The sequence below is a fragment of the Anopheles coustani genome, chromosome 2 (assembly GCF_943734705.1).
Source record: "Anopheles coustani chromosome 2, idAnoCousDA_361_x.2, whole genome shotgun sequence".
Lineage (NCBI taxonomy): Eukaryota > Metazoa > Arthropoda > Insecta > Diptera > Culicidae > Anopheles > Anopheles coustani.
Window position 1 is genome coordinate 44,349,685 of NC_071289.1, and position 23,782 is coordinate 44,373,466.

The 23,782-nt window shown below is 39.7% G+C and overlaps 1 protein-coding gene across 1 annotated transcript; it reads left to right on the plus strand.

The window, feature by feature from the left end:
• Nucleotides 1–23,015, plus strand: LOC131263420 (lachesin). Its single transcript, XM_058265617.1, has 10 exons — nt 1–84; nt 8,000–8,103; nt 8,495–8,702; nt 10,500–10,658; nt 13,853–13,981; nt 14,084–14,221; nt 16,923–17,072; nt 18,498–18,551; nt 22,060–22,140; nt 22,271–23,015. The coding sequence occupies exons 1-10, from the start codon at nt 30–32 to the stop codon at nt 22,429–22,431; spliced, it is 1,239 nt and encodes a 412-aa protein (XP_058121600.1). The 5' UTR covers nt 1–29; the 3' UTR covers nt 22,432–23,015.
• Nucleotides 23,016–23,782: the final 767 nt, after the last annotated feature.

The window sequence follows — 23,782 nt, forward strand, 5'->3', positions numbered from 1 at the left end:
TTCGCTGTAGCCGAAACGCATTTTGGTTTATGCTCTGCATCTCTGTGTATGTCATATCACCGGCAGCATTCTCAGAAGTTACTGGTAAGCATTATCTATAAAAACATGTTAGAATTATGGGAAATTAGATGGCATAGTTAGATTGGCCGGATGGGGCTAGCGTAGCTAATATTTTTGGTAGTAAAGATTATCAAATTCTCACATGAACACTATTAAACGAATTACAATTTCCTATGTAGGGGACATTTTCACATTCCTTTCATGGCTGCTAATGTACAGTTCTCATTTGTGTAGATATTTCTTGTTTGAAATGAAAATATCGAACCAGTATTGTGGTTCTCATTAAAAATTGGACTCGCAAACTTGTGCTTTCCGTAATGGTGAAAAGTGCAAAGTTCTGTTCGCTGTCATTAGGAAGTTAATATTTGATTAAAACATTACTATTCGCACTATTTCATCAACATATATCGCAGTCGGTGCAAGTGCTCCTGACAGATTGCTCAGTTATCGGTATCGGATGTTGGTCGATACGTGGACGCCATTTGGGTTTTACAAAAACATGGTTCAATTGATGCTGATTTACTCACTGCACATTGGGCCGTTATCATATGGTTCATTTATTGAAATAGTTGCAAGATATTTATTTTGACTTTCAGAAGGTTTAGGAGTACATGCATTAAGAGAAAATATAGTTTTTGTCATATGTAAATAAACTCTATTTTCATTGTCCAGGTTCAATCAGTATTGATAGAGGTTTTTAAGCAGACACGAAACAATGCATTAGAATTATGTGAGTGTTGCAAGAAAAGGAAGTTGAAAGTTTTTAAAAATTTTAAGTGTTTTATGTCAAGTAGTACGAATAACAAAAACTTTTCAATGTCAGCACTTTTAGAGTGTTATTCTATACATTCATCATTTTTCGTGTCCAATACAATTTCCATAGAGTTGAAGTTGGTTCAGATGCTACAGTTTATACTTTTGCATAATGTTTTTATTACATTGCACTATTTTACGCTACTCAATTACAGTTTGATTATTATCATTAATTCTTTTCCTAAATAAAAAATGAAAAAGTTCCTTTGCGTTAAACAATCACATTTTTGGAAAGCAAGCACCCATCCACCATTTAGAAGAATTTTAAAATTCACATTGGATTGTTCGTATCGCACCATTTAACGGTTGATTACCGACAAAGATTTGTGATAAGACATTCAGTAAGTGGAGTTCTGGATGATTCTTGTAGGAACTTCATGAAAATGTTATTTCAAAAAATATACGTTAAATGACCGCTGATCTTAAAACCTCAAACAAGACCATACTCAATGTACTATAACAAGACTTTTCCGATCTGTTCCGATGAAATTTATGTCCTATTTATGTCCAATGTTCGAAAAGATAGCTTGTGAACCTTGAGGAATGATTTACATACAAGGGGTGTTCTGTATAATATCGTGAAGTCAAGCATCACAAAAATGCATGGAATGGATGATAATGTCGATTATTTTGGGTAATCACATATGTTCGAACTAAAACATTGAAAAGGTGTCTTCGTTGTTAGTCAGTTCAAGGCTGTGATTTTTCTAATTTACGGTGCGAAGTCGTGCGTACCGCATGCAACGGCATTGAAGTCGATGCCATTTGAAGATGGGAAACAAATGAGTGGCGGTATTTTTGTTTTGTTTTATAAAAAACATTTATTCAGGAATGTACAATAACTTTTTTTATATACTATTTAATAATATATACATGTTGGACAGTCATTACGTTACATATACATAGATATATTTACAAGGAACATGAGAGGACGTCGATTATTCAATTATAGTTTTGATTATCTAGGAATCTTTTCCCAACAATCGGATATATAGATAGTGTTTTTAAATTGTTGGGTAATGTTAGTGCTATGAAACTATTGATATTTGCATTATTTGTTTATTTCAAAGACATTTTCGATTTTAGATTTCAGATTTATTTTCGATGTTTGCATTAGTATGAGAATATTTAAGACGCGCTTGTTTTGCCACATATTCTACCAGTTCGTATAAACTGATCAATATTTAGCATTGATTTGACCATTTTGCACAACAATCGCTCAGTGTGCGTGCCCAGTTTTAAGCTTGCCGCTCTGCCGCTCATTCTTTTTGACCACATGCGCGGCTCGTTTGATTGTGGAAAAGAAATTGTACCGATGAACATGTAAAATAAATGGACAAATTGAATCTGAGTGTATCAATCGCTGCACAACACTGCTAGCCAATACTTTCCCAAACAAATGTGTATGTGGCATTTCCAATTGTGCTCAATTCGCTTGATGCTTTAGCCTAGTGATAGTGACTCTTGGGTCGGCAGTTTAATTGTCCAGAGGACTGTAAATAATCTGCAACGTCCCAATTCCAGCCGTGTCCCTTTCTATACTTGTGTTCCTCTTATATGTACGGCGAGGAGGGCATTCATGGATGTTCTAGTGAACTCTCGTCAGGATATGTGTACAAAATATGCTTCCGTGAGTTCGCGATCACTATCGGCGAGGATTGATTTCGACTGGTGACGCATGCTTCTCGGGCCAAGGAATCCAGTCATGCTGCTGTTTGGAGTATGCTAGTTAGGTGGTAGAAGCTAATGAGCGCTCTACTCAAAAGGTCGCACGTGGTAGTTGGCGTCTGGCTGGATGATTGTGGCATCACACACGGAAGTAAATTGGCTTTTGCAATGTGCGTTTCACGATACCGAACCCTTGCCGGCCGGGTAGCTTCTCGAGCCAAGGCGGATTCGTTGAAGTGTGTGAAAGGCATTTCTCGCCAGCTGGGCAGATGATGTATTGTCGTGGTTTTCCCTGCACACTGCCCGCTGGCTGATAAATCCATAATTTACAGCTTGTGCATCGAACCGGTCAAGCGCTGAAGCTGTCTATGTGTGATGGACGGAAATTTCGGACTGTGCACTGGCGACAGGCAGTAGCGTCAGCTAGTTGTTTCGAGACGTGCAGAGTTAATTTAACAGACACAACGTACTGGCACTACCTACCCTACGGCTTTTGCCTGTGCCAGAGGCGTTGGTAAGATTCTATTTGCGTTGTAGGCAAGGCCACGGTAAGATGGGGACATGAGTCGCTCTGTAAACGGGACTTGTCGCTGGCCGAAAGGATCCAGTGCTCGTGCTGTTGTCGATAGCTAAGCTAATATGTCACTGAACCTAATAATGAGCACATGCATCAGTGCGCGGAATGAAGTGATTGTTATTGGCACTTGCAAGGCTACTGACTAACGTGATTGGATGTTTATTGGATATTGAACAAAAATAGAACTGTTCAGGTGGCTAGTGGTTAGTGTCCCAGTTGTCAAATTTGCAAACAGTTGGAAGTCACACAGCATTCACCACATTTCCAACTGTTTTTCCACGGAGTCATCATGTATAACTGTTCAAGTTCGATCGTTTCAGTAAGCAGCTTACACTATTGTATTTTCATCTTGGTACGTTTTGCTTAAATTTAATTGATTTTTCCTTCCAACGTTTTGTTTCAAATTTTGACAGTGCGGATGAAATTAAAAACAAATTCAAATCGCGTCTGATGAGATTGATTTCAATACACTAAATACATATTCATTATATACATTCTACGCTTCATCCTATTTGGTAAGGTTATTGTATCATGTATATTGACGAAAAATTGTCACTATGCTTTTCTAATTTATTAGTAAGGGCTGTTTACACTGTTCCCCCTGTACGAGAGGACTGACTATCCACGTACACATAGGGTAAAAAGTCTCGTATGCCCTTAACGGGTATGACCAACCAAGGTTGTTACGCCTAGAAGAAGAAGAAGAAGAAGAAGAAGAAGAAGAAGAAGCAGAAGAAGAAGAAGAAGAAGCAGAAGAAGAAGAAGAAGAAGGAGGAGAAGAAGGAGAAGATAAAGAAGAAGATGAAGAAGTTTGCACTTGATATTTATCTTTTAAAATGTCAATCTTGTGATCATTAGTAGTAGTGATGTGAGCTCTGAGTGAGAATGAGTGAGTGATTCGAATCTTAATATTGAATGAACGATTTAAAACCTAACAGATAGTTTTTGTGACTCCCTTTGATTTGAATCCTTAACTGGGATTCGAATCCCAAAAGAATGAACGAGTTGGTAAAAGAGTCGCTAGTCGCCATAGAGTATTAGTAGCCCAAGTTGTGATTCGACTCCCAAGTTGTGATTCGAATCCCAGTTTGGGATCACTACATGGGCGACTAGCGAATCTTTTACCAACTCGCTCATTCTTTTGGGGTTCGAATCCCATATAGTGATTCCCAAACTGGGATTCGAATCGCAACTTGAGATTCGAAACACAACTTGGGATACGAATCACAACTTGGGATTCGAATCTCTATGGCGACTAGTGACTCTTTTACCCACTCGTTCATTCTTTTGGGATTCGAATCCCAGTTAAGGTTTCAAATCACCTCGAAGGTTAATAAATCATTTTACACGTTTTAATTCACAAAAGAGTGACTTAAAGATTCGAATCATCGTTATGATTATTCACTCTGATTTAAATCTCTAAAAAGAGTTGTTATTCTTATCACTAATTAGTAGCCTCAAATAAATGCATTAAATTGTTGAAAATCTCAAAACAAGTTCAATTTCAACAAGATAAATTTCAACTAACAAGTTTGATTTTATGCTGCATTGATGGTTGTTGTTATCCTAACTCTATGATAAAGTGATTTATATGATCAAATTATTGTTTTTAAAGGATTTGTTTTTATAATTTCTTGAAAACCGGCCATTTGCAATTAATTCATGTAGTCTTATAATTGTGTATTGCGCGGCTTTGGAAGAGTGACATAGCTGAAGAAGGCCATTTACATTTCATTACTATGATAAATGTTTTACATAACACGCGTGGGAGTAGCGAAGATTAAAAATGCACCCACAACACTGGTTCGTACGTGTTTTCCCAAGAAGCTGCAGTAAGAACAAATCAACACGTGGGAGTTTAATTAATATGATGGGTTTTATTTATTTTCCAAAGGTATTTAAGAGTTTGCTGTGGGAACTCTACTCCGCCTCTTTCGAAGTATTTTTACAGCCCGACTTTGTGCGGGTCGTTTATTAAATTGCTCTTGTGAAGAGACCAGTGCCATCGGTGCATACTTCATGCAAGAGAGCAAAAAAAAGGAAATTATCCAACTGCCCCGGATTAGGGTGAAGTTTTGCGGCAAGGATTAAAAACTAACGCACACCGAACATTGAACGCTCGTGAGGATCTCGTGCCCGGTGGAAGGACGCTCACATCAAAACCTTTACGTTAGTCGGACAGTTTAAGGATCGTTGGTGAATGGTCACGTGAGACCGCCGGTATGTATGCATGCACACCAACACCACCCCGAAGCGTTGCCGGTGTGCCGAGCGTTGCCGTGGTCATAAGAACTCCATTGCATGGGAGGTACCGCCTAGGGTGATGGTACATTGAGAAAAATCTCGGCTGAAAACAACTGACAGACAAATGCTCGAAAAGGACTACACAGCCCTTTCCGCTGGGACGTGGTGTGGTTCTTGCAACGCGGAAAAGCCTTTCGGTTGCTTCGCACACACAAATGAACAGCTGAGGATGAGCTAGCACAGAAAAATAAACGGAAATAGTAAGAGCAGAGAAAATCCATTACATAAATTGAGACCAGATTTTTGCCTTTCAGTTTATTATATATAGCTGTTTTTGCACCTTTGAGTCTTTGGTGATCTCTCGCATACATGCCATCGCTGCAAGGTGTGGAATAATACGATACGGCCAATGTTCGCACCAGGTGCACAAAGGACCGTTGATGGATGTTGGATTGAGTGTACGTTTCTGTTTTCCCTCCACAGCTACCGGAAATGCATGCAGTATTGCATTCATAAATTTTTAGCTACTTTCACACAACCGTAGTAATAGACGAAACGATCCTAAAGCTGACTCTTTGAAAAAGAGCTAGTTTTATCAAATATGTAGTTGTTTTCCATATTTTATACGATCGTTTCATGGTCAGTTTTGCCTCCGTTTTATTTTACCGGTTTGCTCGTAAAAGAAGAATGATTTATGTTGAAGTCGCAGCCAAAACAGGAAATGGTTTGTTTAACATTTAATATGTAATAAATCCGGACACCTTGCATGTTTTCAGCTACCACAATCCAATATAACCTCATCATTAGAATCTAGAGTGTAATACATGATTGGTCAATAATCTAATACATAAAATCCTTGTTAAGCTGGAAAAGTAATCTGTTCTAAATATCTGTTACGATTTATTGGTACGAACATGTTAAGGAAACATATTACGTTAGCATGTTATCAAAATAAAATTTGGCTCGGAGGATCTCTGTTGTTCATGCTCCATAATCAAAACCCATGAATAATAAAAAAAAAATTTACTTGGGGAAACCATACTCATTTGTTATATTTTACTAAATACTCGACACCTGTACTTGAACTTCTGAAGTTGTAACAAAACTAAAAATTGAATAAATTATAGACCGTTTGAGTTAGTTAGTTAAATGTATAAATATTGAATTTAATTAAAATAATTTGGAAAGCCAATTCCAAAAAAACTACCACAACATTCACGATTTTTGCTGGGAATGGAAGGGGTGATGTTATGCAAGGGAATTTAGTTTACAATTATTTTTCAGTACCAATTTCTGCTTTTCCGCCAGTGAAAACTTTCTTATTTAGTGCGGATTCTCTATCTCATAAATGTCATCTGCATAACACATTTTAATCATGTATAAAACATACCTTGCTGGAACCGAAGTAGGATTTGGATATTCAAAATTAATTTGAACAACTAAAAAAAAAAAAACTGGCGAGAAATTAATTGTGCAACTAAAACTGATTAGGATGACAAATTTGGGGTTTTCTTAAAAAAACTAAATTTTACAAAGCTGATAAAAGAAATCTGGGAAATGTTAAATACAGGCAAGAATATAAAACCCTTCTACAGTGTTCTTCGAGACAATTTCCTTAAAAACCGAGGCTATGAGAGCAGATCCGTTCTAATAATGCATAAAAGAATATTTAATCAGTAAATTAATGTTAACGAAACTCTACAGGGATTTTTTTTGTAAAATTCAAGCAATATGGATAGTAGACATATCTTGCTGGTTCGAATGATTTGGACTAGGAAAAGAATTTAATAGTTCTAATGTTTGTTTATGAATCACTAAGTCTGATATATAAAAAAGAAACTTGCACTGTACCGATACATTGATACTGAAACAACGTACACTTCATCCATTTGGCCCTTTATTTAGAGAAGAAAACCAACACACGGGCAGGGTGCGTACTGGTTGTTATGGAAAGGCGTCACCATAGGAAAATAGAGTCAAATGTTCTATTGCATTGCGTATCTCGTCGTGATAGCCCGAGGGTAGGAACAGTTTTCACAATATTGGAATGTGAACATGCGAAAAAGCTCTTCTGCTGTTCCAGAGAGGATAGAAATTGGCAGTTTCCCGTTGTGTGATGTTTCCTGCTTGCTACTTGTGCTAAGCTCCGAGGCCATTCCAGCCCCGGATGTATGCATTATTCTTGTGGTGGGATCCAGCGGGCATTCAATTATTTCGTTTATACGTCGATTTTCATTAGTTGTTTTAAATTCTCCACCAGACGGTTTAATAAATTGTCAGCTGCGTGACGAGGCACTTACCCCACATTATGTCTGCACGCTCGCTGCAAACATTGGCAGTGGAACGGCCGTACATTGGAAATGTCGCTAAAGAGTTGCATGCACGCCCGGTAGGCTGCACGGGTGTATCCGTTCCATTCGGGATTTGATTTAATTAATTAACGGCAGTGGATCGTTGGACTGGTTCAATTGTTGAAGTGTGCTCGTTCATGAGCCGTACTTAGGTCTGGTTAGGTTATGTTTCTGAGCTGTTGGAAAGCAGGTTCGTAAAAATATTGAATGTATCTTGACTGGTTCTGCTTGTTGTTGTATTATCTGATAATAGATTTTTATTTCACTTTTCATTTTATTCTCACAGTTATCACGGACCCGAAATTCAGCATACCGATCGCCAACGTAACAGCGGCTGTAGGACGAGACGCAACACTTACGTGCGTTGTTCACGATTTAGGTTCTTATAAGGTGTGTAAAAACTGACCTCTTTTATTGTGTATCCATCCGATTAACGTTATATTTTTTATATTTCTTCGTTTCTATTCTTAATGCGTAATTTTTGCCGGATCCTGTTTTATTATACTTAATATTATTATACTTTTTAGCTTAGAAAAAAGACCATGCTTTGCCGATTCTTCGATTTGACTATTTCATGCTCAAATATTATGTGGTTATTTAATATGCAGAGCAAGGGTTTTGTAGTTTGAGCTGTAAAGTTTGTTTTTTAACATGCTTTTAGTGATAATTTATTTATAAAATATGTATGAAACTCGGTACAAATGGATTCCGGTCCCTCCTTTTGAATGTATCGTTTTAATTGTCTGTTTTCCCAATTTAACCCTTTTCTGTTTCCAAACAGGTGGCATGGCTACGCGTGGACACGCAGACGATTCTCACGATTCAGAACCATGTCATAACGAAGAACAAGCGCATCGCTATCACGTACACCGAGAAGAAAACTTGGCAACTACGAATCAAGGACATCCGTGAAACAGACCGGGGCTGGTACATGTGCCAAATCAATACGGATCCGATGAAGAGCCAGATGGGCTATCTGGATGTAGTAGGTACATAAGAGCGGCTAGTGGCAGGGTTGGTGTTCGAAATGAATCGCATTGCCAGATGCATTACAATTAAATTTGTTTGTATGTCGCTAAGATGATTGCGCCGGTAGCCGGTGGCCGGGGAATAATTATGATTTGCCTTCGTTTCCGCGTGTAGCTTTGTAGTTTGATCCCTCGGACAAGAGGAAAAGATGGCCAATTGAGCTGAAATTGTGGTGCAATTTTCTAGCGAATCATTTGCATACATTTTTGTATCGCTTCGCTCAAGGACACCGCAAGGGTTTTGGCTTGTTCGAGTCGATGCATCCATCGGAAAGGAATGAACATGTGTTCAAAAGTGCTCCCATTACCGGTCGCCCCGCGAATGCAAACGAAACGTGAAGTTTCGAAAACGAACGAGAATCGTAATTATGAATGGAAGCTAAATGCACGGACCGCTATTTTTATGCTACGAATTACTACTGGCAGTCACGAGATATTTAAATTGGTCACCTAATGCCATCGATATGTGGGCCGTTCGCCATAGGGCGGCTGCTTCAGCCCAACGGCAACGAATTGGTAAAAGTTTTGCATCGGAAAAAGCGAACGGCTTCGGGCGAAAGCGAAGCGAAAAGGCGAATACACATAAACAGTTTCTAATGCTTTCCGCCCCAAGCTACGGGGACGCGAGATTGGGCGTCACAGTTCTTGGCAACAATAAAACAATTCCGGCACCCGGAATCGGAAGTCATGGTCGCCACCAAACAAATGTTTCTTTAGCTCTGTCTTCCGCCAGTCCTTCCAGTGTGGTTGGCAACGTCTTTGCATTGTCATTGTAGCGAGTGAGTTTGGCGACTTGGAAAGGCCAGGGAAGGGATAAGGAAAGTTTAAGTTCTTGTGTAGATTTTCCTTCTCATTGGTTCCTCGATGTCTGGCGGCAAGCACACGCGAAATGGAGGACCACCGTGAGGAAAAAATGTTAAGGCGATGTGGAAAGCCGAAACTACAATGCCCGTAATTGCACATCGGACGACCGCGGAAAATGACGCGTCGTGGCCGGTTATAAATTTCTTTTGGTTTATAGTATTTTAACAATTGCTTGTGCAATTTTAAATTGTTTTTATTAAGTTTATTTTCATTTATATTTTATTACGAATATAACAATTCTTAAATAACGCATATCTTCGCGCACAGAAAAATTTAATCGTAAATCATTTAGCATATTTGGGGAAATGGGCATAAATTATGAAAAACTACAAAGTTTTGATTTAGTTGAAAATCAACTTTATCCTTCAATGCCATTAAAAACATGGGTACTAGTGACTGGTTGTATGATAGCTTGATCCATTTTCTAACTGTAGTTGTTTTTATCTCCTATCTTCCTTTATACGATATTTTCAAAATTTTAAGTGTACAATAACTCCAAAATCATTCACTTTCCGTTGTTGTTTGACATCTATATATTTTATTCATTCGTTTTTATTTCGATTAATTCCAAAACGACTTCCTCTGTACGAGAGGACTGACTATTCACTGTACATCACGGGTAAACGTCTTTTAAGCCCTTAACGGAAGCAGGCATGAGCAATACGGTTGTTACGCAAAGAAGAAGTTATTCGTATTTTTCTTTTAAATAGAAGCAGGGCAATTTTTGCTTGAACTAAGAAATATTTTCAAACAACTAATCACAAAGTGGTGAAAACCGTCATACGTAGAAATGCAACATAGTCATTTTCCAATTTATTCACAGTTGGTGGATTTCTTAATCATTCATGTTTTTTCCTTTTTTTCCGATATATCCTTTGCAACGTATGTTTTCAGTGCCGCCGGACATTCTGGACTATCCAACCAGCACCGATATGGTGGTGCGAGAGGGCAGTAACGTGACACTTCGATGTGCTGCCGTCGGTTCACCTGCTCCAGCGATCGTATGGCGGCGCGAGGCGGGCGATAACATATCCCTCCAAGACGGCGAACAAGGTAAGTACCTCAAACTTTGGTGTGATCTCTTGCCGCTCCCGTGCAAGCGATAAAAGTGCTTAAAATCTACTCAATGATTTACACGAAAAGATGCTGTTTGCCGAAAAAACACATAAACCATTCCCTGCACATATGTGGTGCGGTGAGCATAAGAGTGTTCGATTCAACAGTTGACTCATCGATTGGCCCCGGAAAGGGGGGCCGAGCAGGGACAAACGGCGCGAAGCCCAGGTTTTGCAATAAATTTCAAACTGCACCAGCATGTACTTTTTTATGCTCTAAGCCATTAAATTCAAAACTTTTCACTTTTTCGTGAATAAGGTGTAACCTCCTGTGCCAAAGCAACTGCGTTATTGGAAGAAACGACGGTAGATCGGCACGAACAAAAAAAAAAAACACACACACACACACAAATGTTGAATGAGCGATGAGTATTGACGGAATCGCAGGGGAACTGCGCAAGCAACGAGAGCATCGAGATGTAAAGGCAATGATATTTGATGGACTATATTATTTATTGACCCATGCTGGAGGCACTACCTCCCGCGCGCCACCAAATGGTTGTTTATCCTCGGCGAGGTTTTATTTCCCATCCAGTTGTTCTCCGCACTTTTCCGACGTTGTGTGATGTTCGATCTATTGCGTCCGGTGAATGAAATACGATTCGGGAGCAAAGAGTTTAATTTCAATAATAGCTCGTTACGTTTTAAAACGTTACGGGTTTGGTGGAAAAGTCAGACGCTGTACGGCTAGCCAGAGGAGCACACTAGCGTACTTATGTTGGTTTTACCTCATCCTAAAGCAAACTCGTTTTAGCGAATGATTTGCAACCCTAGTACCCCGCATTGGGAGCCATCCTACAGAGGCCGAGGGCTTTTGAAGTGCAGACTTTGAGCCCGTTTGGAGTGTGCTACGGAAAATAAACAATGATACACATTCACCCAACCTCGCGTTAGCATCATGATTTGATTGAAACGGGAGTTCGACTGGTTGGAACAAGCACGAAGAAAGTCGGCCTAATCGCTGTCAATACGCCGAGGCTCAAATCAGAGTTCCCAACGGTCAGCGACCGTTCTAACGAATTGGTGCAAATGAATTATTTGTTTGGTACACCAGACTAGGTGGGTTTCGCCAACATTTGGAAAACGTGGGAAAGTCGAGCCGACATACAACAGGGGGGAAACAAATAAACAAGCTACATGGTGTGTACAACCATAGGTCCATGAAAGCATGAAGGAAAAATCGGCTTCGGAAGGGGAGCATGATTGCGCTAATGTGGCACCGAAATTTGGCGAATAACTTTCCCATTTTATTGATACGGCCTACGATGAAGTTGTTCCGTGGAACGCACAGCACGTGTCAATCGAGCGTGCAGCGCCGGATACCGATAGCTGTTGAGCTTCTTTACACTGTTGGAGACTTTATTTGTGTAACGCTAAACAGGAAGCAAGGACCCATACTGTTGGACCACTTTCACAGCCATAGGAAGCGAACGGCAGGCTAAACAAACATGATTCGCTCAGTTCGGTTTCAGTCATCGCCGTCGTCGTCGTCGTCGTCATCGCGGTTCGCTTTGTCGTTCGATTGCTTTTGCTAATATTTGAACGTCCCGCCAACAGACATGCTGTTGATGCCTATCGCTTGACATGAACGATGAGAAAAGGCGTGTAGCTCATGGGAAAGACGGTCGGAGGTTTAGCTGACAATTGGATGGTTCATCTTTCTAGCGAGTTTTCATTTTCCCCGGTATCTTTTTGTAACGGTTTGTTAGCGCACAAGGATCGTCAAGGAATCGCCCTCGCTGGCCACGTTTTGTCTCTTAATAAACATATTTTTGAATAAATCATAGAAAAGTTGTAAAGGAAATTGGAGAGAAGAGTTGGAAAAATGGAAACAATCTAGAGCGTGAACTCTCTTCTTACGCTTATTACGGTAAAAATTACGAAAATGTCGAGAAGTTCAACAAGTTGATGGGGCGCGTTAAAAAACCCGTCTTTATCTTACAATGACCTAAAATTGCATACGTGTATGTCATTGAATTTGAAAGTTTTCAAACAAGAAAATTTGTATCACAAGAGGAACAAAACCGTGTTCTCTTCGCGTATGTGATTGGTGTGTACTCAATTGAAGTGGGGGATGTCAGGTTTATGTATGGATTCGAACCGACGACATCGAAGTTGTATTCTGGTGCTAACAGGGCTAGTTGTATCCGAGTTGTTAATAGTTAAGCACTTACACAATTAAGCTGATAACAATTTATAAAGCATGGACACGATTTTTTTCATAAAACCATCAATCCAATGAAATGAAGAAGTCAATTTATGAAAGTTATTTCGGTTGATATGTGTCGAAACTACTCCCATTCACAGTATTTGAATGTTGGAAATGTTATAAAATGTATATAACTTATATAATATGAATTAAGTTCAACGTGCTCCTCTTCAAATGGCATGTTTGATTTTAATTTGTTTTGCAAAATATTTTTTACTTTTATTTTCCACACAATCGAGGTAGCTTTTTTCTTGTCCATCACTGTCAAGACATCATCACACTTTAGCATTGTGTCAATTGTTTCATAGTGAAGGTGCTGGTTCAGTTACCAAAGGTCACCAGCGTTCTCCCCTCATCCAGCACGCTTTCGGAAACTAACTGGACAGAATGCGAGAAACGAGCGGTACAGGAAAGGAGGAAAAAGGGTTAGAGAAAAAATAATTTAATTTTATGACAAGTTTATTTCCCAGATCCAATTTTCCACCCAATTGAAAATTTATCATTCACACTCGCACCTCCGAAATGATGCGGGCCAGCGTACCGTGTTACCCGAAAGTCTTCTTTAGCTCTGCCCAAGGCACGGCCCTGCTGCGGAAATGCGCGAACTTTGAAGGAGGAGACAGTGTTACGAGGACACCTTCGGTTACAACTCGTAGCGAGCGCTCGTCTTGGGTGGTTTCCGAATTCCTTGTATTGTTTGCAGTCGTAGTCCAAAAGGGTTACGTATTCCGCTGGCCGGTGCTGATGGGATTTTCTTAAGCTCAAGCGCTGGAAGTAAATCAGCGGACCAGTAATCTTGTGACAATTTCCACTGGTGCACATTTTTGTGAACCGAACCAACGCTAGCTTTCTCTGGACACCATTGGATGCGAATGCTATTTATTTGAGTTTCTCTGTTTTTTGGTATCTCTCCTTCATTGCAGTGTCATCGGTCGAAGGGCCCACGTTCACCATACCGAAAGTGAACAGACTGCACATGGGTGCATACTTGTGCATCGCTTCCAACGGAGTCCCGCCAACCGTGAGCAAGCGGGTCATGTTGATCGTGCACTGTAAGTATGTCGGCAGTATTTCCGGGAGCCATCTGGAAAAGCTGCACCGTAGTGAGGTGGTTACGCATGAATCCGTTCACCGTTTGGCGTGTTTACTTGCAGTTCCACCAATGATCTGGGTTCCAAACCAGCTGGTCGGTGCCGTCGAAGGTCAGCGGATGACGCTCGAGTGCCACTCGGAGGCATATCCAAAGTCAATTAACTACTGGACCCGGGAGAAGGGTGACATCGTCCCGCAAGGTATGTATATACCCGGCACAACTATCCATGCTCTGATTATCAAACAATCGTCGGAAGAAAAGCAAGAGCAGCCGGATAGGTTCGATAAAATTCACTTACCGTTCAGAATCCGCTCCTATTGCACAACTTTTGCTCATATCTGCCAAAAATCACACCAAACAAGGGCCGCCTCCGCGAGCGTCTCCGAGTACAAGGCTACAATTCTAGCTTGCGTCAGATTATTTCTTATCGTAATTTTTACATATCACGTTCCTTTGATTATATCTTTCCTACGTGCCACGCTCGAATGGTGAGGCGTTTGGAAGGCGGGTTTGTTGGTACATGCGTTCACACGTGGAGTTGCTTTCACGAGTACGGCTCCGTGTGTTGTTTTGTGCGATTGTTTTTAGACCGGAGGACAATGTTTTCCCCTCCCAACCGTCGAGGGTTGCTTCTTGAAGATGTCCCTACCCATTATCGGAGGGTAGAGCGCACGGTACAAATGCTAATGGTTGTGTTGGCTCGTAAGGAGCGAGGGAAAACGTTGTTTGTTTTCTACCATGCTGTTCCGTGCGGAAAAACGAAACCGTAACACTCCATTACCGGCGACGTGCTGCTGCGCTCGTAAAAGTCGATGCATCGATGTTTGGGCCGTGACGGTGTGCCTGGTTGGGAAGGCAAATTTCCAGATTTCAACCCGAAGGTAGGATGTTGTTTGATACATTTTGAATGTTTGAGCACCTTTTCATTCGTAAGGAACATCCTGACAGAGGAATGAACACACAAGGAGCACGAGTAGGTTATCTGATTTTTCAAGATATACGTGTGTTGATTTACGTTTTAAAAATGGTGCAAGTATGATGCGACAAAGTGACATGTTTGTGACGAAAGAGATTTTATAAAGTGTACATTTTAAAAATGATAATAGTTTAATTTGTGTTCATGGGTTGCATAATGCCACTCATGACGAGTTTGACACATAAAAAGCCATACCCTGAGGGAAGTGGGATAATAAAAAATCATTGAACAAATCTATTTCAGTGCAATGCAATATATACAAAATACAGTTTTGTAAATCTAATATTTTCTTGACATTTGTCAGTAGAAGTACTGATAAAAAATGTATTTGACCTGCTCAATACTGTTATTTAGCCTAATTAGCCTTACAACTTAATCGAGGGTTTCTTTATGTAAGATGGCTGGTATAGGTGTGTTTTTAATCCAAGACTCTGAAGGTTTACACCACTTTTGTACGACTGCTCACTCTTATAAAATCAAGAAAATTCTATAATTTACCTTATATTTTACGGTTGCATGATAAAAATGTTAAAGTTAGATAAAATAAATAAAATAAATTATTATATCGCGTCCAACCTGGTGTAATCTTTGAAGCAATGTTCCTTATAAAGCTTATAACATGTATAATTACATGTAACTAAACAAAAATTATAAAAAACCAAAATTACAATGCCAAGTGTGAATCGTATATCATTTTATAAATCTAACGTTTTGTTATTGCTAAATCATTGAAACATAATTTGTTGAATAATTACACGTTATTTACAGTGTTTTTTGTTTTATTTAGATACTTTAGTTTTCGGATTGATACATTTCATAAAGTCATATTAATTTGTCACTCTCCCATTGGAAACAAATCCTGTTCGTCAAATCCAATCCACTTCTACATCCTCCAACTACAACCCTTCAGGTTTGGTTTCACTTTTTGGCCAAACAACGAAGTCTTCACCAGTCGATCAAAAAAGCAAGCGACGATATGAAACAAAAAACTTCGAAAATCGCTCGCTGAGTTTCCCTAAGACAGTTAACGGCGCTGCTAGGTGACAGGATTGGGGATAAATGAATTGATAAGCATAATTTATGCCCTCGATGTTTTTCGATACTCCTCGTCCTTCGTGAAACCGGTCGGTCGGATTGGTTGCGGCTTAGCGTTGGTGGTTGGTTCACGGCGTTTTTTAGGACACGCCAGTCGTGGGTTTTTTGCTGGCTGGTGGGAGTTTGTGTAGAAAGTAATATCTTAATTGGCTTGAAATTAGGTTAATACCACATTATTAGTTTCTCCCGTGGACGTCGTTACTGTATCCTGTGTTGTACGGAAAGGATCTGTTCCGGTATGTTCTACAGCCGACGTGGTTGTGGGTTGTAAGAATTTGTTGAAATCTGCAATTTCTCCTTATGGCACAGGTTTCGTTTTGGTTTGGAGTGTGATTATCCCTTTTTAAGAACAGCTCCGTCTCGTTGGGCAAAGAGTGCACGAGAAAGCAAAGGGCTCCGAACCGGATATTTATAGTCAGCGAAACGCAAAAGATGTCTCTGATCCTGGTCGATTCCGAATGGAGGAGGCATTTGACTTGGCAAAGAATTATCCGTGTTACTTTCGGGTATGATTTTCGACTTTCCCTTACCTGGGAGGGGAGATTCCGACAGTTTAAGGGATGTTCTAGTCGATTTAGGAGCAAAAAAGACCCTCTCCTAAGAACCAGCGTACGTAGGGAAGCAGAAACCTTTCCAACAGCTCATACCCGGTATAATTATGCAAATTTAACGAGCGCTCGTTGCAATCGTAGTTGAAGTTGGAAAAAAGTTTGCAGTCTACGGTCTCCTGAAGCCAGCGGTGATAGCGTGTCTTCCATTCGCACCTTCACACCCGGGACTAGCAGTTTTGACGTTTGTCTTTCTCATTTCTACCTCTCTCTCTCTGCAGGTGGCAAGTACGAGCCGGTGCTGATAGACAACGCCTACAAGGTGGTGATGAAGCTGAGCATCAAGGTTGTGAGCCAGGCCGATTTTGGCGCGTACAAATGTATCGCCAAAAATTCCCTCGGGGAAACCGACGGCACCATCAAACTATACAGTAAGCTCTCCGGATATCCCCACTTTAGCCTCACCGAGTCATCCGTCGACAAGCCGGGGTTTGTGCCCGGAAAACCTTGTTATGGGGCTCGTTTAAGCAATCCTTTGCGTGTGTTTTCTTTTATTTGTCACCCGTACGGTAGGGATCGAGAAAACGGCATTGCTATTTGTGTTTTTCATCTCTCCGACCTCACCGTCCGCTTTCCGAGCATCGTTGGCTCTTCGCTCGATGCTGTTGGAACTGGTCGGATTGTAGGGGACGTCGACGGTATTACGAATTTGAGCTCGAACGCATCGAAGCATACGAAATTTGTGTTTGTGTCTCGCATTTGTTTTGAATAGCGGTACACTTTCGTTTAATCCGGTTCGATTCTGAACGACCCAAGAGACTAGCCATGAAGTGATGCCGTTGGCGTCTGGCCTGCTCCGTTCTCCCACTTTGCTACCGTCTGATCATTTAACTAGGGAAAGGTGTAGTAATATCGCCTATGTGACTACAACGTCTCGTAATCGAATAGGGAAAAATGTATCAAAGCTCAGTTCGATTTTATTTTAAATTTTCGTTGCTATACCATAATCACTTTCTAATCCACTCAACAAAGGTGTGTTCAAATAAATTTTCAAAATATTTATCTTCATTTCCATGGAAAAGAAAAAATTAATATTCAATGTGAAAAGTAAAAACAGTATATTTTAGTTTCGTTTGTTATTATGAATTGGATCATGGAAACTAGTTTTCTTCAATTAAAATTCTTCTTCTTCTTAGCGAAACGATCGTATTTTGATCATGCCTGCCCCCGTTAAGGGCTTACAAGACTGTTTCCTTTGTGTACGTGGATAGCCTCGTACAGGAGAGGGTTCGGTCACGGTTGGGATTCGAACCAACACCGTCGAGGTGGTGAGCTCCAGCGCTCATAGGTCAATTTTCTAACCGGCGCTACCGATCAGCTGTCTCAGATCCCCATTTTAAGCATTTTTTGAACACTTTTACTTACGCTCATGGTTTACAAACGATTAGGGATGATATCAAATATAGCACTTATATGAGTCTGAAACCAAAATCTGTTAAGCTTAGCTTTGAAATGTGCTCAAGAGGAGCATAGTTGTATCGAATTACGACAGAAAGTAAGTAACGAGAAAGCTGTTGTGTTTCCATAATAACTTAAAACTTGTATTCTATTCAGAATAATTGAATATTAACTACAAACAAATTGTTGTGACAAATGTTCAGCGTGTTATGCGCATGTTTTTTCTCGTAAATTGTATGAGGTAACGTAGAGTATTTATAAAATTCTAAATGGCACAATTCTTCTAAACATATAGAGGTAAATTTGACTCTACGGTATTAAAAGCCCCACACATCTCGGCAGAATACATACTTTCATTTGCTTACTTATTCATGTTTTGTTAACATATACCTTCACAGAGCTACCAAGAAGTGCAATCAACTCGGTGGAATCAACCGATGGCAAGCGACGAAGTAAGTTACAATATCACGCTTAAAATTAGTTGTTTCATTACTTATTTTAAGTAGTTTGCATGGTGGTACTTGAGACTTTTCGTTTGTATATTTGTCACCCTCTGCAACCCAACCAACTTAAGTGTTTTCTTTAATCTCCATCTAAGAGGTCACACTAATCAGCGTTAAAATAGTCATTACCTGAATAAAGATGAAAGATGATAAACACTGCCGCGATTGAGCCATCAACCAGTTGATCAGCCATCCCCACCCAGGTTAGGTGCGTAATAATTCCACACAATTATTCCTCGATCAGCTTTCGGCGCGTTTCCGGCCTGTGGATCCGTCATGGAAGTGGATGGAAATGTTGTGTGTGTTTAAATTACCCCACGATGGGTCGGGGTAGGCGTGCAAATGTCGATTTTAGCCGCTGTTCTGTTTTGTATTTGTTACTATTTATACATGGGCGGGGGATTTTTACTTCGTCGCCAGAACGCATTAGCCCCGCGGTGTGACCACAGAAGTTCATCATTAATCACAATAAAAACATAATTGCTGACTGCGAAAATGCCGCCACTTTTCCGACGGTGTGCCAGTTATGTGGACGCGTGTTTTATGTGCGTGTGCCTATGTGTGTGATACAATGCAAATATGGTGCCTCTTATTGACTTCAATCGTCGTGGCTGCTCGCGAGAGGATTAAGCTGCTTCACCTTTGCTCCAAAAGTAGGGTTGCTCTTTGAAGTTCATAAAAAGTCGGTTGTGCTTTAGTGTTATGGGATTTATGTGGAAAAATATGGTGCCACTAATGAAATGCGCTCTGTGGTGGCAACATCGACACACAAATACACACACATACGCAAACGTAACAAGCCAAACAGCCAAAAGTCATTAGTTTCTGGTCTTCAATTAGAGGCCGGCGTGTAAACGATTTGCGCCCAAACTATAAAGGGCCAGCAGCAATAGGCGTCGAGCGATCAGCCTTTCTCCCTTTTTTGCTTTGTTTTTATTTCCCTGACGAACTGCCGGATGTGTGCCTCCGTTGGTTATCGGTGCAGAAATTGGGCGAAAGTAAAATGGCGCATAAAAGTCCAACTCCTTGGTGAATAGCGAAAGTGAAACACAATCCAGTCCGCCCGAAACAAAGGCCTCGCAGGCCATCGTCGGTGGGATTCGGTGAAATTTACTGCTGTGCCACCGTTTGGCAATGAAACAGTGATACAAATAATGTGCCCGTACCCTTAACCTCCGTCACAGGCTGAGTGGGAGGAGTGTGGGTGAAGGTTGGTCGAAAAACCTCGACGAAGGTGAGGTTCCCGTTCAAACCCCTTCTCCGCCGTGGGAGGGTGTCAATGTCAAGTAGAAAATGCGTTTAAGCGTTACACCCTTCGAGGATTGGTTGTTTGTTTGCTTGTGGTAACGGAGGGGTGAGTGGCCTGCGCGGCTTGTAATGTCTGTAAGACAGTCGTCCGTGTCGTTTTGAAATATGAAACCATTCAATCGGATCGGAACCGATTAGGTCTACGACAACGAAATGAAGCTCAGTCTAAGCAGTTTAACAACGTTCGTGCTTGTTGGTCGGAGACGATCAAATAAATCGTCGTTTTTATTTAAGCAAAGGATCTAAATATGAGATCAATATCAAAGATGATCTAAAAGCGTTACATGCGTTATACACAACCATATAAGTGAGCCGAAAATGAGCATTTCGATGACCTGTAGCGTCTAAAACCATTCCTGAACTAGGCACCATGCTCTAATTATATTTGTAAAAGCATGCCGCCTAAAAACTAAGGTTGGCGCAATCTTTCCCCTCCCTAAGATACGTTCTGGTTCCAAGATATCGCCCTTTTATTTTTGTTGCCTGTGCTGTCAAGTCGGAAAAAGAAAATCAGAAGGACACACAATCGGTCCGAAAATGATGATGGCTAACAATTAGGAGCACGTAAGTTGAGCGGTACGGATTGTTACAAGTTATTTGTGATTGGTGGGTGACGACGTTAAGCTGCCCCGTCTTGCTTGTCTGCTTGGTCGCGTAACAACAACGGCTTGTATGGGTGAAACGGCACCGTGGGGTCAATTCGGGTTCCCGCAGCCGAGCTGAGGAAATACGCAAAACCTCATTTGTGAAATAATACTCATTAGACACGGCTTTACACATGTGGAGCATTTTTTACGACTTCATAGGTCACAAAGGCCTTCCGTCAGTATTACTTACACATATCTACACGTCCGCTGCCATAGTCGTCTGGGTATACGTTTGTTTGTTTTCTGCAGAGTAAGAAGAGTCAATACGTAACAGGGCATGCGAAGAAAAGCTGTGCAAAATACAGTGCTGTGCAAATCCTTGCTTCACACAATTGTCTATAAGCAACATAACCATAAGAGCTATAAGCAACATGTTACAAACCAAACCGTTTAAACCTATGACCGTTTAAAAATTTACGACAGATTCAGAAGATATTCGGTCAATGGGCACTTACTTGAGGACAAAATTTGCTATGAGAAAATATTTTTAAATAATGATTATCCTCCACTGCGGTTCTTTATTTCTCCAAACGTTGAATCGTTATTCAGCAACGAAATCTTCTATCAAAAGATTGTAAAATTTACTTAAGCATTTGTTCTTCTGAATTATCACAATAGTAGAATAGATCGATTACAAAGAGTTGGATACCACGTTTTGTTTTATAAAAAGAAGAGATATTTGTTTTATTCAAATGTCTACATTATATTTAAAATATCCGACATAGTTAAGGTAGAAATGAAATGATTAAAGTAGACTGTTTACCTGTTACTGTTTCGTAATGCAACCAATTGCATTTTATCCTTATAAGGGGGTTATAGTATTATATTTTAGTCCACAGAGAATGTAGGCACACCTAAAAATTTTTTAAAAGGTACTTTGTACGAGCCACACTGTGCAATTGTTTACACATGTGCATATCAAACGTTTGCTGATTTTCACAAGGTTTTTATTATTATCCGTGCACCGAATCCGTCGTTTGCTGCTAGCATTGGTTTTCCGAGAAATGCTTGAGACGTCGGTTTTGTTTGAAAATAGTTTCCGTCTTCTCTGGGATTATTTTTTTCTGGCAATTCTAAACTACTCCCATGGGACTAGTCTGTTGGGGATTTTTCTAGCCCTTTCACCCTCGGTTCACATTGGTGCTCTTGTCTGTCCGTACTGTTTTTGCAGTGAATGAAATTCTGTTTCTTTATATATTGCTGCTGAAAAGGAAAACAACAGTCAAATCTGAAATGCTTGGAGGGAGAATTTAATCGGAGGAAATGGTTGTGCGTGTCGTTAAATGGTCGTGAAAACTGAAGCAAATCCAATTGGCTTGCCTAGAAGGTTATCCTTGAAGGCTGGTCGGTGTATTGTTTTTGGTTGGTTAGTGGTTCTTTTAACTTTGTGTTCATGCAATGTTCAAATGTTTTAGAAATTATTATTTTGAATATAAATAACTAATTTCATACAACGCATTTTTGTAAATGAAACATAATTTAATATTTTCATTTTATTGTAGCCAAATCAAGAAAAGGGAGTAATTTTCACGAGAGTAACGACTTCATGGATGATGATATGGATGGATCTAGCAAAAGGAAAGGTAAGACTTATTTTAAATTATGAAAATTATGAAATAAATATCAATTTCTTTTTATCTTTCATTTCATGTTCCTGTCTGCACGACTTCGGCAATAACATTTTGACAATGGTTTGCTAACATCAATTGGCAGATTTAATACTCGGTGGCAGCAGAAATGATGACAGCTATGAAATATCTGCAACAGGATTGAATATGGCAACCTCAGTTCCAACGATACTGCACTGCTCCGTTCTGTGGATAGTGATAACGCCTGTTTTGATGAGCTCCATACTCGGAATATTGTCAGCATGACGCATATAATAGTTAGATAGACTTGTCGGCGAAGAGAAGCCATGTTTCTTCGATCATATAGCAAAGGTCACTTATTCTGTGCTTCGCTGCGGTTGTTGTTATGTTGAACATGTTTTACTTGTAGTGTAACTTTTCGTAAGCGCCTGTGTTTTGGTTTTTGTATGTAACGACTCACGTATGAAAAGGTGTGCGTTATCTGATGTAGTCAATAAAAAGCATATGAAAGGGAAAAAAGCGCTAAACGGTACAAATATCCAATAAATGTACATATACTGCTATACATAGTAGCATTATTCCAATACAAACCACAAAAACAACATCGATACATATCCTTAGATAATATAAAGAGATCAGAAAAATATTAAATGTAAAGAGGAAACAGTTTAGTTCTGATTTAAATAGAATTAAATAATTTAAACATGCTTGGATGACTGTATCAGATAATCTGAGATTGGCAGATTACAAAACTGCACGACTATGAGTATTGTTAAGGATTCATTAGCTTTAAGAACTGAAAACAATGTAAGTGTTCGACAACGCTTATCAGGTCAGGTGTAATATGTAAAGAAACATTATTGGGAATAAAGAATCTGAAAAACTACATCGACAGAGTGAAATTTGGAATATAAATGCTTAACAAAGATAGCTATATTGGATAGAACTGTGAATTATTGGAATAAAACAATAGATTCAATTGCTTTTCAACATTACTTCGAAATAAGTTTTGTGAATTGTTTATAAATGTTCATTTAGATTACCGGCATGATTCTTGCTCTGTGTGTAGCTCTCCGTTAACTCTGATTCGTAATAGTATAATTCAAAGGTAAATAGATTTTACTTTCTTGCAATTTGTTCATTGGTGTTTTATTTTTTTGAGGTACACCGTAAACGTTATCTAACACATTTGTTAATGCTTAAAGTATAATTTCTCGATGTTGAACAAACTAAATATGACTTATACAAGCCTTATGTAGTTGGTAAGAACAACTTAAGTTGACGTAATTAGTTCTAAGAGGCAGTTAGTTATGCAATTCTTTTCCAATTAATCTAATATTGAACATAGATGTGTTTGTTCTTGGTTTGAAGTGTTCTTTTTTTTTAATGATAATTAGGGCATTAGGGTGTTTCTCACTAAAACACCCATAATTTCAGAGCATGTTGGGATATTGAAATAACTATTACTCCAACAAGTATATCTGTCATTGAAAAATTAGGTGCATTCATTTTAGATTCTTATAAAAATAAGAATAAATTACCGAAAATACAAAACCAACTTCGTCGTTTTTATCCGATAGAGTGAAAGACTAGGCGCCTCCATAATGGTGCATTCACCTTGCTTCTTCATTATAGG

What these genes read in the sequence shown, in the direction of transcription:
- LOC131263420 (XM_058265617.1), top strand. Translation starts at nt 30, where the DNA reads ATGCTCTGCATCTCTGTGTATGTCATATCACCGGCAGCATTCTCAGAA. An exon ending in GGGCTATCTGGATGTAGTAG is followed by an intron (nt 8,703 to 10,499) that starts GTACATAAGAGC and finishes GTATGTTTTCAG; the next exon opens with TGCCGCCGGACATTCTGGAC. An exon ending in GGTCATGTTGATCGTGCACT is followed by an intron (nt 13,982 to 14,083) that starts GTAAGTATGTCG and finishes GTTTACTTGCAG; the next exon opens with TTCCACCAATGATCTGGGTT.